General features: G+C 47.1%; 1 protein-coding gene across 1 annotated transcript in view; it reads left to right on the top strand.

Annotated features, from left to right (window-relative positions):
• ATP13A4 (ATPase 13A4) overlaps positions 1-16,853 on the top strand; it is an 84,759-nt gene that overhangs the window by 22,857 nt on the left and 45,049 nt on the right. The window contains exons 3-10 of the mRNA XM_036755953.1: positions 2,875-3,021; positions 7,809-7,879; positions 7,963-8,043; positions 8,954-9,023; positions 11,962-12,096; positions 13,609-13,678; positions 13,980-14,114; positions 16,136-16,306. Of these exons, the coding sequence (XP_036611848.1) occupies positions 2,875-3,021; positions 7,809-7,879; positions 7,963-8,043; positions 8,954-9,023; positions 11,962-12,096; positions 13,609-13,678; positions 13,980-14,114; positions 16,136-16,306 (880 nt within the window). The remainder of the gene's footprint in view (positions 1-2,874; positions 3,022-7,808; positions 7,880-7,962; positions 8,044-8,953; positions 9,024-11,961; positions 12,097-13,608; positions 13,679-13,979; positions 14,115-16,135; positions 16,307-16,853) is intronic.

The following is a 16,853-nucleotide window of genomic DNA, read 5'->3' as shown; positions in this document are numbered from 1 at the left end:
TAACCCTAAACTGGAAGCTGACAATCTCAGCTTATTTCCTGCTTGTCTCTTCTTATTAAGGGCTCCTAAGAGGTGAATTTTCCAAAAAAAAAAAAAAGAAAGAAAGAAAGAAAGAAATGCCATAATTATTTTTTTTAAAAATTTTCTCAGTTTAAAGGCATTTTTTGTTCATTATTGACGTACATCTGAATTCTAGCAAGACTTGGCTTTGATGCCACATTTCTGTGCAAATTGCATGATTTGCATTCACTGGTAATTTGGAGTCTAAGGCTGAAGAAGATTTGTGTGGCTTAGCTCTACATTATAATTGTAGCAACATTTCTCTCTTTCTTCTTGAGTTCCCCTGCCCTGGCACACACACTTGAATGGCCCATTTGGGTGCTTGGGTGCCTCCTGGGCTGGGCCCAGAAAGGACTCCTTTGGCCTGGATCAGATGTTTGACTTGGGCTGGCAGGTGGGCCTCCACTTCACGGGAGGCCAGGTTCATGCTCCCTGGTTTGGGACTAAATACCTAGGGGAACCCTTTGTAAATCATCTGTTCTACAAGCTGGCACCATGATCTTGATAATGTGGAAGTGCTCACACCTCCCTCACCCCCACCATGATGGAAATGGAAACCCATAATTCCTATCTATCTTGGGTGACTTTTATTCATGTCTTCCCCAAAGTTCTCAAAGAAAGTCCATTCTTCACTCTGGGCTTCCTGGAGAAAAGGGATTTTACTGAGTCTTGAAGGAAGCCAGGAGGTTGAGTACTGCAAGCATGGGGGACAGCCAGGGGAGGTGGGTGAAGTCAGGAGACCCAGAGTAGTTTGCTAAGAGTAGCAGGAAAGTCCATAGTATAGCTGGGACCAAGATGAAGTGGGAAGAGGAAAGGTGTGGATGGGCTGGGGTCAGGAAGGGCCCTAACAGCCAAATGGAAGGCTTTATATCTGACCCTGGAGGCAACAGAGAGCCCCAGGAAGTTAGTGAATAGGGCTGTGACAGGGCCAGAGCTGAGCCTTACTAAGACCACTTTGATAGCTGAGTGCGGGGTGGGGGGGGGAATGGAGGTGGGAGAGACCAGGTGAAACATTTTATGAATTTTGGCTCTCCTCCTCCTCCTCCTCTTCCTCCTCCTCCTCCTCCTCCTCAGCTTTATTTTTATCCCTCCCATCTATCCTCTCTGCCATCCATGGGGTACTTCTCATTCCAGAAGGAAGCTACATAACCTGACTCATTGAGCCCACTCTAAGTCTATGTGATCTAACCTGAACTCAGACCTGGCTGCTGCAAGACAATCCATTGACTCTTCACTGATTTACTGGGTATCCTGTTCCCCACAGTGGCTGCCCCAAACCTTGTCTTCTCACCTAAAGCCTCTCCTCACCCAAGATGGGGCCAAATACTTGGCCAAGAAAATAAGGGCTGTCACTCCTGAGTCCCCTCTTCCTTCATTCCCATACCCCATTATCACATCATCATCCTCTGCTGCCTTCTCCTTTGCCCCAATCTCTACAAAGGTGCAGCCCTTCTCACTAAGTCCGGTCCCTCCACTTGTGTCCTGGTCTTCCCCCTTCTTGGCTCATCCAGGAGTTGGACCCTTCACCCGCTCCTCAGCCTCAGTCCTCAGTCTATCTTGGTGGCAGAGTGAATAGACAACTTGACTAAGTTCAAATCCTCCCTGAGACACCCATTAGCGATGTGACCCTGTGAGACCACTTACTCTTTCAGCTTCAATTTCCTCATATGTAAAGTAGAGATAAAAATAGCACCCGTCTGGCTGGGTTGTTGTGAGGACCACATGAGATAACACATGTAAAGTCCAATGTAAACTTGAAAGCATTCTGGAAATGTGGTTTATTCTTTAGCCACTTTTTGTTGTCTGACTGTGACCTCATTTGGGATTTTCTTGGCAGAGACACTGGAGCAGTTTGCCATTTCCTTCTTTAGCTCATTTTACAGATGGGGAAACTGAGGCAAACAGGGTGAACTGACTTGCCCAGAGTCACACAGGTAGTGTCTGAGGCTGGGTTCAAACTCAAGACAAGTCTTCCTAACTCCACGCCTGCCCGGAGCTCTCTCCACTGTGCCACCCAGCTGGCTGTTTCTTAAACTTTTCATGTTGTCTACCATGTCCAACATACCCTTTCTCCCCTTCTTCTTAGAATATTTACCGTCCTTCTGGGGTCAGCTGACCTTAGTCCCTCCTCTTACCATAAACCTTTCCTGTGCCCTCCGATTACTTTGTATAGATTTTGTATGTAAGTAGGATTTAATTAGATTTGGAGTCGTAAGGGAATAGTCTTCTATTTTATTCTAACTCCCCCCCCCCGCCATTTTATAGATGGGCGAAATGAGACCCAGAGAGATGAAGTGGCTTGTCTAAGGGGAGAGACAGGAATCAAGCTCAGATCGGATGATTCCACCCTCCCCACCTCCACCCCCGCCATTAGCCTGTGCTCTTTGAGGGGAAGGGGCCAAAGACAATACCTATTTAGAGAGGAGTTCATGAGGATCATGCCAGCGGCCTGTTCTGCTGGGTACCATTGAGAAATACAGACAGGAACCAGAGTCCATTCTTTCAGGAAGCCCAAGTACACTTTTCCATGTGAGCCAAGAGCCTCCAGTCATGTGTAAATGCACAGCTTGCTCACCGCTCAGTCCTTTGATAGATAATTAGGATATTTTCCTCCCTAAGTCTCTGAATCCAGCAGCTGCAATGTCTAGTTAGGAAAAAACAAAAGAAAAACCCTCAACCAACCAACCCTCCACGAAACTGTAGGAAAAACCCTGTCTGGGACCCTGGAGGACTGTGAAGACGGCCCTTCTGGGCTGACCTTTGGACTGATGGCTTTTCCTTTTTTTCTTGGTGTCTGGGGGTCTGTTTCACCAGGATGAATTTCAAATATATTCTCGAAAAAAGGTCACGTGGATCTCCCTGTCCTCCCTGAACGGCTTGGTCAGTCTCACCCCGGACCATCCCCTTATCGCTGATGAGGATTATGTCATCAACCGAGCAATCCTTAGGCCGGATCTGAAGGTGAGCGGCCTCCGGGCTGTAGACGTGGCACAGCCTCAGAACCTCTGCGGTCCTCCGAGTGTTGGGGACCAGAGGATTCTGGGGGCTGCTGCCCTGGGGCCTCGGGAGGTGAGCTTGGAGAGTCGCTGCCCAACCCAGGGTCCTTGGACCCCAGACACCATGGCAGCCCATCCCCAGGCCCCAAAGCAGTGTGGAAAAGTGGGGAGATCACTGGCTCTCCAGTCAGAGGCCTGGGTTCAAATTCCACCCTCGGGAATGACCCCCTGAGTGACTGTGGACAGGTCCTTGAGATGTACTGGGCCTCCTCTCTGTCCTTTGTGAAATGAAGAGGCTGAGTTCAGCGACCTCTAGGATCGCCTTCATTTCCAGGCTTTCCCCAGGTAGAGTCTGCCATATTTTGGCTGCGTTGGCAAGGCCGAGAGCTAGGCCACGAGGAGAGATCAAGGGAGGACGTTGCTGGAGGAGCTGTTTCTGTGTTTGGATTTATTTCAGGGTCCCCCACGGGTTACTTGATTGGTGGGCTGATAAATGTTTAACAACCGGCTCTCTGGGAAACAAACAGAAAACAAAAACCCCAAACAAAACATTACCCAAGAAACCCTTTCAAGCGTAATCTGTAGAATGGACATTTCCTCCTTCTTTTGCTTAAGTCTTGGCAATCAAGGCAACTAATCCGCAGGGCTTGTTGATTTTTGAGGTGTTTGGGTGAAACCTTCACAATGTAAATTTAACAACCGGCTCTCCTTGTGCTGCGGCTCATTTAACCAAGTTCCCATCTACACAGTTGGGGTCAGTGGGTTGTGGCTTCTTCACACCCCTCTCCCTGGATGCCGGCGCCTCCCCGTTACCTCACATTTATTTGTGGATCTGTACACAGACGTACGTAAGCCGTCTCCTCCCATAGATAGGCTGCAGCTTGTCATTTATCTTTGCATTCCCAGTGTGCAGCTCAGCGTCTGGCAGTAGTGAGTGCTTAACAAATGCGCTGAGGGGGGCTCCGGAGTGCCGCAGTGCATAGAGCCCTGGGGTGGGGTGGGGCGGGGAGGGAGAGTCATCTTCCTGAGTTCAAATCCTACTCACACCCTTCCTAGCCGGGTGACCCTGGGCGAGTCGCTTCACTCAGTTTGCCTCAGTTTCCTCATCTGTAAAGAGAACTGGAGAAGGAAATGGCGAACCGCTCCAGTACCTCTGCCAAGAAAACCCCAAGTGGGGCCATGGAGAATTGGGCATGACTAAGAGATAACTGGACGATGGCAACAACTGTGTTGAATGATTGATTGACAGCCAAGGGAAGGCAAGAGCAGGGGATTCGCCCCAAATCATCAAGAGGGGACTGTGCCCTCAGGGCCAGCTTCAGCCTCTCCCACTCAGTCCTCTGAGGTTTCGTGATGCTGTCTGTCAGCTCCATTGTGTTTTAAAGTGGGCAAAGCTCTTGCCAGACAAGATTGCATCTGAGGTTGGTGAAGGAGGGGCCGGAGGGGCTGTTAGCCCGTTTTGGAGATGAGAAAGCCGAGGCTGAGACAGTCTGGTCACTTACCCATGGTCCTGTGGCTATAAGTGTCTAGATCTGAACCATTATCCTCCACGCCCCAGGTCAGTGCTCTAACCATTATACGGCCAGGCCTTGCACATTGGGCTGTTCCACTCACAAAGATGGGCTGTTTTCTCTTACATTCAGACGACGTGGAGACAATCAATGACCTTGGATTGGCCTTTCACATAGTCAAGGTTTTCTTTTTATAAAAAATACCGTATCCCGGGAGTACGTGAGGAGGAGGGAAGGGAAGGGAAGCTGGAGCCAGGGGGTGATGGGCCTGAAAAGCCAACCAAAGGTGTTCATGTTGTATCCTAGACACAACTTGAGGTTTGAAGAGCGGGGGAAGGGCCCCTGACACAGTCCACTGGCGCAGTCCACTGGGAGCCCGGAGCAATGCCTGGCCTGGGAGTCCATGGAATGGCTTCTCTTTTTCAAATCACCCTTTGTTTGTACTGAGCAGCTGCCACTGAAGGCTCAGACTGAGGCTCTGCTGACTTCCTCTCTCTGAAGGTGCTCAGGCCCCAGGGACCCTGCTGCGGGAAGGGAAGCAGTTGTAGGGAGGTCAGCCCACGTGTGCCTGGAGGAGGCTTGTGTGGACTTTTCTTGTCTGTGCGGGCACACCTAGCAGAGAACTGATCGGCATGTACATGGGCTGCACACCTGTTCTCTCTCAATTCCTCCTGGCTCTGTGACTCTGGGCTTCTGGGTGTCTGCATTGGGAAGCAAGGAGCGCCATCCTTTACGTTTGAGTCACAGGCTCTGCCCAGAATCCACATCTGCAATTCACTAGCCAAACAAAGAATTCTGTAACTAAATATGATTTATCATGTCATACTTGTGTGGGGTTCAGGTGACCAGTTCACACCTATCCGCACAGGATGTATTTGGGGTGCTGTTTGGTGAAAGGCACCTGGGCAAGTTGAGGCCAAGTCCTACTAAGTCACTGGAATCCGCTGTATGGGATCTGGGCCTCAGCAGCCGTGCCTACCCCAAAATCGTATTCTTTTTGGTAGGATGTGGAGGGTAGCCACGCTGATGGGCAGCTCTGGCCATCACCGGAAGCAGGGAGCATCCATCCAGATTGTTACCTTGGCCAGCTCCTAAATGACATCACATTTTGTTTAAAAAAAAGAGGAAAAAAAGTGCCATATGAAGTAACTAGCCAGTTCATGGGGGATACTTGGGGTTCCCTTCAGGGCGGAGGCCACTCTGTTCTTACAAAATAAACAAGGGTCAATGCGGAAGAGGTCATGGGATCCGTGCTCTAGAGCTGGAAGGAGCCTCAGTGGCCACTAGGCTGACCCCTCCCCATTTCACAAATACGGGATTCAGTCCAGGGACATGAAGAGAATTCATGATCAGATCCTAGATCCACAGCTCAAAGGAACCTTGGGGGCTTAGCATGGCCCCCCATTTTACAGATGTGGAGACTGAGGTGCAGGGAGGTAGAGGAAGGGATTTGCCCAAAGCCATCCAGGGAGTAAGGTGCAGGTGAAGGATTAGAACCAAGCTTGTCTGTGTGAGAATCGCCCTCTTTCCACTGCCCCACACACGACCAGGTCATTGGAATTCACTCTGTGGGATTCAGGATTCTGTAGCTTACTCAGAAGCTTCAGAAATGGCCCAAGAGTATGGGGAACCTAGCCCTGAGACAACAGGGGAGCTAACATCGTTGATCTCTCTTTGCTAAGTCAGCAGACATCTGGGATTGCTTCATGCCCGTGCCATTGAGTCTATACTATTCAGCTCATTCACCAGCACTCTTTGCCTACCCCTCATCAGCTGAGTAGGAAGTAGCCAATGGTTCTGCTAAAGTTTTCATGCCCCAGGAGCAGCTGGGAGGAGTGTTTGCCTCAAACCCCAAGGGTATGACTGAACATCTTGTGAGACTGGGCAAGAAAGGTGGCTTGAGTCGAACTGAGTAAAGCCTTGAGTTCCATGCTAAGGAAGACCATGGGAAATAGATGTCAGTTTTTGGTATTGGTGTTGTTCAGTCATGCTCAAATCTTTGTGGCACCATTTGAGGTTTTCTCGGCAAAGATTCTGGGAGTGGCCATTTTTAGAAAGGTATAAAGGTGTAGATGGAAGCAAGTTATTCGTTGAATGCCTACCCACTATGTACCAGACAGTTAGACTAGGAGCTGAAGATACAGAATGGGGAGGAAAGGGAAAAAAAATCTTTATTAAACACCTACTATGTGCCAGGCACTGTGCTAAGCTCTTGAAGATATTATCTCCTTTGATCCTCAGAATGATCCTGTGAGGTCTGTGTTATGTAAATATAATCAATATAATCAAACCACCTCTACCCACAGGGAAGTTACATTCTATGACAGAGAATAACTTGGGGCCACCTAATTAAAGACAAACTGGGTGCAAAGTAACAGGAGGGGAAGAGGGCAATTCACTGGCTGGGGTCAGGAAGGGTGATGCCAAAGGTGGGATTTGAGCTGAAACCCACTAAGGCACCGTGGGGATGACTAAGTCCCAGGCAAACTGCACTCCCATCTAGTCTCCCACCTCCACTCATTTGCACACGCTGGCCGCCTTCCTCAGTGCTTAGCTCAGTGCCACGTCTTCTGGTAAGCCTTCCTAAATTCCTCTAGCTGAAATGTTTTCTTCCTCCTTAAATTTGCCTAGAATACTTTGTGCAGACTTGACCTTCGATACCCTACCTTATAGCTTACTTCATTCTAATACTAATTCATTCACCTGTCCTTCCAGCCACCCATCCATTTGTTCATTCAAGAACACATTTTATATCCTACTGCTTTGGTGGTATTTTGGTTTCAGTGAATTTAAGTTGACCAGCTTGGGTTTTCCAAGCAAGCTGTCAGATCATTTGTTTGCCCTTTGGTAACGTGAGGTCCCTAAATGCATTGCTATAACTAACATTTCTAGTGTGATACCATAGGACACAGTAGGTACTTCATGAGCACTTTTTGGTTGATTGAGGAGTCTACTGATCCGTCCAGAGTCACATAGATGTTAGGTGTCCTAAAAAGGGTTTGGCCCTGGTCATCCTAAGGATGGCTAGCTCTCTGCCATGCCCCACTACCTTTCTTCTGGCATGGATCTGTCTGTACTCTGTGCCTCCTATCTGGTGTTCCTCTGCACCCAGTAGGATGTCAGCTCATGGAGCCATACCCAGGCAGGAAAGCCAGAGATCTGGATTGACCCCAGGATGCCCTGGGGCCAGCTGCCTGTCTAGACCTCTGCTCATGTCTTGTCTGGGCCTCTTTCTTGGCAGGTGAGGTGTATTCAGGTGCAGAAGATCAGGTATGTTTGGAACAACTCAGAAGAGCAGTTCCAGAAGGTTGGGTGAGTTGAATACAGAAATTACCCACAAGGTAACAGCTTCTCCCCATCAGCTTGACAGTGAGAGCTTTTGTCCCTTCTTTTAGGTGCCTGGAGGATGGGTTCACTGCTGCCAAGATACACCTGAAATTTGGATCTGGCCTGACCAGAGAAGAGCAAGAGATTCGGTAGGAAGCAAGCCCTGTCTCCATGGCCAGGGAAGCATGATAGTGAGCCTAGAGGCCCTGGCCCTTAGAGGATCCACTCAGTGCTGAACTAGGGCTCTTCTGAGGAGGCTGCCTTAGGCAATCCTATCAGTGCTGGAGAACCACGACCCTTAGAGGGTCAGAGGCTTGGGAGAGCCACTCTGCCCCTCTAGCTCTGCCGGCCTCATTCCAGAACACTGCAGCAATGCATCCCTAGGTTGTCCTGTGATTTCAGGAGAAGGCAGAGGGATGAGGGGAGGAGTATGCCTATGGTCCTCATGTTTCCCTGTGGGACCAGAGCCATGATTCTGAGCAGAGCTGATAAATGGTGGCTGACTTCAGCATAAGGGCTTCCCTTTTTTCCTCCAAGGACTCCCACAACTGCATTGGCTTCCACATGGAATTCTCTGATGACATGGAGGAGGGTGTGTGTGTGTATGTGTGTGTGTGTGTGTGTGTGAGATTGTCAGGTTCCAGGACACTCACAAATGGTCCTTTATAAGTGGGGACCCCTCCAAGGTCCGATGGGGGAATAGAGTTGAGAAGTCATAAGACAGGAGCCATAGAGTGCCAAGTGGCCCCCTAGTGGGTGTGAAAGAGCCAATTTGCCTTGTTAACTATGCACCTGACATTGACACCTGAGGGAATCCGGTTCAACAGAGGCCTTAGCACCATGATTATTATCATTAATATCATTCTTGTAGTTTCCGTGTTATTTGGTCAGTGCTGAGGATTCCTCTTTCCTGCAGGAGAATTGCAATCAGGGTGGGAATAGTCTCTAACTTGGGCAGGCTCTACTGACTCAGGAGCATAGAGCAGGGGAGGGCGAGAGCTGGGGCTCCTTGGGACAAGCGAGGCAGGAAAGCTCTTTGATCTTTACTCTCTCCCACAGGAGACTAATATGTGGGCCTAATGCCATTGATGTTGAGATCACACCCATTTGGAAACTTTTCATCAAGGAGGTAACTCAGGGTCTTCTCTCCTTTTCTCACTTGGCTACAAAGTTTGTAAGTTGGAGTTTTGTCTTCCAAACCATAGATCTTCAATGATAATTAAAAAAATGTAGGTAGAGGCAATCTTCTCTTCTCTTTCCTTTTCTCTTTCCTTTCTTTTCTTCTTCTTCTCTCCTCTTCATCCCCCTCTCTTTCTTTCTTTCTTCCTTTTTTCTTTCTTTCTTTTTTCTTTCTTTCTTTCTTTCTTTCTTTCTTTCTTTCTTTCTTTCTTTCTTTCTTTCTTTCTTCCTTTCTTCCTTCTTTCATAACTCAGAGGCTCACAGGTGCATTGTAAAATCCAGTGTGAGACGTTAGGAATGTATGTGGGTGTGAAATACTTATTTTATTATACCCACACTGGCCCTTTCTTTTTTTATACTATGATGTTTACCTGGGATAAAAAAATTCCACCCTTTGTCTTGCAGGAGACATAATAACTTTTCCAATAAATAGTTCTGTTCTTGGAGAGGAGATGTCAAAGAGTTGTCCCATGACTCCCTCATTATCCCTCTAATTTACTAGATCAACATATATTCCCATATGTGGTACTCTCCCATCAGTCAGTAAACATTTATTACATGCCTGCTGTGTTCAGGAACTGTGCTAAGTACAAAAAGAAACAAAAGATAACCCCTGCCTTCAAGGAGCTCACCAACTGGCAGGAGAGACAACAAGCAAATATACATACACAAGCGATATACAGGATCAAAAGGAGATAATTAAGAGTTGGGAAGTAATAGCATAAAGAGGGATTGAGAAAGCATTTATGTAGAAGATAAGATTTTAGTTGGGACTTGAAGGAATTGAGGGGAGCCAGGGAAGCCAGTAGGCAAACATGAGGAAGGAGAGCATTCCAGGAAAGGGATGCCTGGAGAAAATGCTGGGAGCTGAGAGAAGGAGGGTTTTGTTTGTGGAACAGGCAGGAGGCCAGGGTCGCTGCAGCAGAGAGGAGGTGGTGGGGTATTAAAGGTGTAAGGAGACTAGAAAGACTTTAAATGCCAAACATGGGATATTGTATTTGATCCCAGAAGTGATAATGAAGCCACCGGAGTTTATCGAGGAGGGGGTGACATGGTCAGACTTGTGCTTTAGGGAAATCACTTCAGTGGTGGAATGGAGTATGGGTTGGAGTGGGGAAAGACTTGAGGTGGGCCAATACACCAGTAGCTACTATAGCAGTCCAGGCACGAGTGATGAGAGCCTCCAGCAGGGTGAAAGCAGTGTCAGAGGAGAGAAGGACATATGTTCAAGAGATGCTAAAAAGGTGAAATCAATAGGCCTAGGTAACAGCTTGGATATGGTGGAGGAGGATGAGAAATAGTGAAGAGATGAGGATAACTCCTAGCTTGTGAGCCTGGGGGGCTAGGGGGATACTGTTTCTGTCTACAGTAATAGGAAAGTTAGGAGTTGGAAGGAGGGTTTAGGGGGAAAGAGTTCCATTTTGTACATACTGACTCCAAGATATCTGAAAGGCAGTTGGAGATATGAGATTGGAGGTCAGTGGAGAGTTTGGGGCAGGAAAGATAGATTTGATAATCACCAGCATGGAGGTGGGAATTAAATCCATGGGAGCTCGTGAGATCACCAAGGGAAGTAGAAGAGAGGGAGAAGAGAAGGGGCCCCACCTCTTGTCATTGGGATACACCTATTGTTAGAAGGCATAATGTGGATGAAAATCCAGTAAAGGAGAATGAGGAGTGGGCAGAGAGGTAGGTGAAGAACCAGGAGAGACGGATGTCCCAAAAACCAGAGAGAAGAGAGGAGGAGAGAGTGATCAACTTTGTCCAAGGCTGCAGAGAGGTGGAGGACAAAGAGGATGGAGGAAAGACCCTCCTTTATTAGAATGTAAGCCCCGTATAGGCAGGGACTATCTTGCTTTCTGTATTTGTGCTCCCAGGGCTTAGCTCACAGTTAGCATTGGAAAAGTGTTTTGAAAAATGACAATTACCCCTTCCTGTTTACCAGTATTAGATATGAGAAAAGGATCCATTGAACTTAACTGAATTTCCACTGCTGCCAGAGCCCTTTCCCCAAGAGGTAACTTGGTACAGAGAACAGAATGTTGGATTGAGAGTCTGCAAGACTTGGGGTGGAATCCCATCTCAATAACTAACTAGCTCTGTGACCCTGGGCTACTCAGCTAACCTCTCTGGGCCTTGGTTTTCTATCTGTAAAATGAAAGTATTAGACTTGCTGATCTCTATGGTCACTTTCAGCTTGAGCTCTCTGGTCTTGTGGCCATCCCTCTAGGAGTATGAAAAGATGTCTTCCACAAGCCCTAAGTGCCTCACCAGACTGTTGTAATTGGTTTCCTGTAGAAGATGGAATTCTAGTTGACATTCATAGACATTCATATGAACTTAGAGGGTCCTACCCCCATTTCCCAACTAAATTTGCATTCCTTGACTAGTCTTGCCCGTCTCATCTCTTTTAATTGTGGGAGCAGCAACGATTAGGGACCTTCCCACCTCCACTCCCCACATCACCTCAAGGAATAATGGTATCTCAACACACCAGAGACGTCTCTTTGCGTTTCCCCTGAGATTTCAGGCATGGAAGAAAAGCACCACCAACCACACAGACTGACAAGAAAAAGACACTGGCTTTATAATGAGCTTTTTTCCCAAAGAGAGGGAATGGACATAAGGGTAGTGGGCATCTCCATTAGGAGCTCTTCTTTAATATCAATGGGCTCCCACAGAGTTCTAAAGGCTGGATTCAAATTGAACAGTTCCAACTCTGCTCTGCTCATGAGAAAGAAAATAGCATCTTTGATAAACAGGTTTGCCTTGCAGACGAAAACAAGCATGGGCTAGTTGGTGACTGGCCATGGGATGTCCTTCTTGTCATGACTGGGGAGTGTCATTGTGATCACCCCTTCCTTTTCTTTCTTCTTCGGCACCACCAGGTTCTCAATCCATTCTACGTGTTCCAGCTCTTCAGTGTCTGCCTGTGGTTCAGTGAAGACTATAAGGAGTATGCCGTTGCCATCATAATAATGTCCATCATCTCCATCACCTTAACAGTGTATGACCTCCGTGAGGTAAGTCTTTTGCTGAGTGAGCCTGGATGCTCAGGAAGGGATCCAGAAGTGGCATGTGAAAGCAGGGAGATGAGCTTCCATATTCCAAAGAGCTGGGATTTCAGCATTTATTAAGTGCCTACTGTGTGCTGAGTACTGGAGATACAAAGATAGGCAAAAAGCAGTCCCTGCCTCCAAGGATCTCCCAGTCTAATGGGAGAGACAATATGTAAACAGCTACATAACCAGTCATTTAGCATTTTTAATTCTCTGCTACCTGCCAGGTGACTCACTAATCTCTGCTCAGAGGAGATAAGCACTGAATTAGAGATAACCAACAAAGAACAGGCATTCACACCAAACAGGATCAGGAAAGAATGTAGAGTTCAGGGTTTGCTCCTGAGGATCTGAAACCACCAGGAGAGAGGGGAGGAATGGGGAAAAGAGCCCAACCTCCAAACCCCCTCGGGTCCCAATTCTGGAAGGCTGCTTTGAGGGTACCCACATTGAAGTGAACCTAACTGCTAATGTGTGCTCTAGGAAGATAACATGGGAGTAGAAAGGTCTAGTAGAATGGAAATTCCTTGAGGGAAGAACTCAAACCCCAAATCCCTTTATGGGTTCCCATTCAAGAAGGCTGCTTTGGGGATACCAACACTGGAATGAGCCTAACTGCTGAGCATGCACTCTAGGAAGATAACAAGTACCATACAATGAGCATTTATTAAACACCTACCACATGCCAGATACTTTGCTAAATGCTAGGGATCCAAAAAAGAGGCAAAAGACAGTCCCAGCACTCAAGGAGCTTACAATCCAATAGGAGAAACAACATGAAAACAAATACATACAAAGCAAGCTATATACAGTATAAGTGGGAAATAATTAGCAGAGGGAGGGCACTGTAGTTGAGAGGGGGTTGGGAAGCTCTCTATAGAAGGTGGCATTTTAGTTAGTACTTAAAGGAAGCCAGAGACATAAGTAGCTGGAGCAGAGGAGGGAGAGCATTCCAGGCATGGTGGATTGCCAGAGAAAATGTCTGGAGTCAAGATGGGGAGTGTGTTGTTTGTGAACAGCCAGGAGGCCAGTCACTGACAGCAGTGGAAAGCTCTAGTTTAGAATGTAAACTCCTTGAGGGAGTCTTTGTACCTTCCCATCTAGCACAGGGCCAGGCACAGCATATATATATATTCAGTGAGGGATGAATTGAATCAAGCTGAATTAATCCAGTATAACTTCCCTAATTCCAGATCTCTACAGTATTTCTTGATTTTGAAGAGTTCTTTTAAGGGAGTAAAGAATGCTGGGGGATTCCTCTCTTCGATGGATCCTACATCTGTCTCTTCCTTGATCTCCCAAAAAAGGGTTGATCAGGTTTAGTGTCAGAATGTTGGGACCTTTATCCCTATCCTTGGGACTAGTTAACTCAGTTGCTTGGCACATAATATTCCACGTTGGCATGCCAAGGCCAACTCCTCAAATGGGCATCCTAAGCATTAACACTATTTCCTGTGTCCACCTCTGCATTTCTAGCAATCCATAAAGCTCCACCGGTTAGTTGAATCTCATAATAGCATCCTGGTCACTGTGTGCAGGAGAAAAGGTGAGTCCTCTCTAGTTATTCCCATTTACCTTCTAGATTGGAATGACCCAGTTATCCCATCTCTTGGAAAAAAAGGCCAGAAATTGGGATGTAAATGTTGATGCAGGGACAAGCTTCATCTTCACCCTGCTCCTCGCCACGTAGTCTTCTATTAGCTTTTGGGGGTGAGCAGCCATAGCCTTTCCTTTCACTTTTTCCATCCTAATAACTATCATTGACTCATTGGGCGGGTGGGTGATGAATGCTTCTTTTGGGAGAGGAAAGCCTTTCAGACTCAATATGTGTCCCTTCAAACTCTCAGCAGGTATCCAAGAGATAGAGTCCCGCTACTTGGTCCCTGGAGATCTGTTGTCTTTGAGTGGGAACAAAATGCAGCTACCGTGTGATGCCGTTCTCATTGAAGGGGGATGTGTTGTGAATGAAAGCATGCTGACAGGTGGGGAGAATGTCTCTGATGCTTAAAATCTTGTTGTGTTGTGGGCCGTGTGAAGCTGCAGAACCCTTTCCACCCCCTGATAATCAGTGTCACCTCCCGAGGCAGCTCCTTGGCCAGCATTTTGATCTCAGCAGACCTCACACTTAGGTCCTCTTGATGACTTCAGAATAATCTTGGTTCAGTGGTGGTGGCAGTCCCTGGAGTGAAAGGCAATTGAGAGGAAGATATGGAGCAGGGTGAGTGAGGATCACTCTCATTGACCTGGCTAAACCTGTGACTGAGGGAGTAGAGAGTTTATATTGGAAATCTTTAATTTCACTGATGAAGAAACTGAGGTCAGAAGAATGGAGTTACTGATGGCCACACAGATTGAAAGTGCAAGGCCAGGATCTGAGCTGGGTACTTCAGAGCTCTTCTGCTTGGTTTGCAATAAATAAATGAACACTGTTTTACACCAGGTTGTCCTGGTGCGACAATAATTTTTTTTTAATCCTTCATGATTCTCTACTAGGATGACACTAAACACAGTCAAAGCCTCCAGTTCTCAGTAGTAACACCCAGTGGGGTTTTCCATGGTCATAGTTACGTGTTTAAAAATAATGGAAACTATGGAAGAATAGGAAGAGCATTCGTTTTGAAGCCAGAGACCTGGGGGTCAAATCTTGGCTCTGACAGTTGAATCACTGTGTGACCTCATTTCTCCTCTCTCTTCTTATCCAAAATCCAACCCAACACATCTTTATCAATCACTTATTATAAGAAAGATGGAGAGGCAGTGTAGCCTAGTGGCTAGATTCTGAGGATCAACACCCAGAGGTTCTAGGTTTGACCTTCCCTCTGATACTTGCTAGCTTTGTGACCCAAGTCACATAACCTCTGTGACTCAGGCAATTTCTACCTATTAGAATGGAAGCTCCTTTAGAGTAAGAGTTGTTTTGTTCTTTGTATTTAGCCCTAGAGCCTAGCACGGTACCTGGTATGTAGTAGGTGTTTAATAAAAGCTGACTGATTGATTAAGTCACAGACAGGCTTCAGTCTACGATGTTTGCTACCAAACCCCAGATCACTTACAAACCAGATATGCAAGGTACTGGCCTAGGTACTGGTTAGTTTGTTTTTTGGTGGGGGTGAGGAAGTATTTGTGATTTTACCAGTGTGGGAAAATTCTAGTGTGGAAATTCCCTTCACTGATCAGACTGGCAACTCACCCATAAATTATCGTCTTACAAAGTTGTATGGGGCCTTGAGAAGTTATTTGACAGGCTCCTATGTGTCAGAGGTGAGATTTGAATCCAGTTCCCATCCTACCCTCATCACCCTCTGCTGAGAGCAGAGGTTTTGCTTCATGGTCTCTTCCCTGGGACTGGGAAGCTCTATATTTATATAACCCTTGTCTTTAGAGAAACTCTGAATACTTTCACTGGTACCATCCTGGCCTCTGGCCTGGGTGAAAAGCTGCCCACTTCTGAAGCTTGATAGAAAGGAGGATGATTCATGACCTAGCTAAGGATGTGCCGAGTTGGCAGCTTGGCCTGGATGAGAAATACAGGAGGAGGTGTCTGTGTTGCTTGCCTGTGAAATACTTGACCATCATCAATAGCAGAATTGGGTGGCCCTCTGAGTCTGGGAGCTCCCAAGCCCATTTGAGGTCTAAAATTTAATCCTGACCTGTCTTTGCCCAGTCCAGGAGCATGTAGAAAGAAGACAGACACGTCATATAAATACTTATTTTTCACCTGCTTGGTGGTCTTGGTGAAGGCTGTGTGTGTGTGTGTGTGTGTGTGTGTGTGTGTGTGTGTATCAGGGCAATATTTAGGTAGCCAGGTCCCCATCCCTTAAGGAAATTACTCAGGGCCAAAAAACTCTTTAATCCTCAGTGTTTTGGGGCTGCTAAATCTCACTTAACAAATGAAGAGATTGTGCATCATGGGCATGTGACATCAGCTTCCTGCACCCCCAGTAGATGTATGTCCTCAAGGGCATCTTTGAGTTTTACCCAACGAGAGCTTTCTCTTCTTTAGGAGAGAGTATTCCTGTCATCAAAACGGCCTTGCCCAAGGTGGGAGACACCGTGCCCTGGAAGCTGTGTGACCAAGAGGACTACAAGAGGCATGTTCTCTTCTGTGGCACCGAGGTCATCCAGACCAAAGCAGCTGTCTCAGGAACAGTGAGGGCTGTTGTCCTTCAGACTGGTCAGTGCCCAGGGCCCTCCTGCAGCCTCTACCCTTGAAAACCTCCCTTGTTGAGCCTGGTACTGTCTTCATGAATTCCCTGAGTGTCAAAAAGTCTTTAAGCCTGGTCTAGCTCATGGGTGTGTGTTTGTACATGTGTATGCCTGTGCGTGACTATGAGCACACAGTGCGTGTGTGTACATGTATGTGAACAAGTTGTGTGCACCCATGTGAGCACTTGTGAACATGCATGTGCATACATGCATTGGTGTATGTTTACACGTGTGCGTATGTGCATATGTGTACTCACATGTACTGTGGGAGACAAAAATTACAAATCCATAAGGAACAAAATAATGTCTCTTATTGTCCTCCAACAAATGTTCCTGCAGAGAGAACCTGAATGTCAACAGACACCACCAAGACAATTAGTAATTGATTGGAGAACTAAATCAAATACAGAGAAATCTCCTCTCTACTCCCTCCCCAGCACCTGGGAACTGTTTCCAGGAATCCAGGTCCTGTCTGCCCTGCCCTGGGGCCTCTGCAGGTGTGGGGAGGGGCTGGG

Source organism: Trichosurus vulpecula, chromosome 4 (assembly GCF_011100635.1).
Source record: "Trichosurus vulpecula isolate mTriVul1 chromosome 4, mTriVul1.pri, whole genome shotgun sequence".
In the NCBI taxonomy this organism is placed as follows: Eukaryota; Metazoa; Chordata; class Mammalia; order Diprotodontia; family Phalangeridae; genus Trichosurus; species Trichosurus vulpecula.
This window is presented reverse-complemented; position numbering and strand designations above follow the sequence as displayed.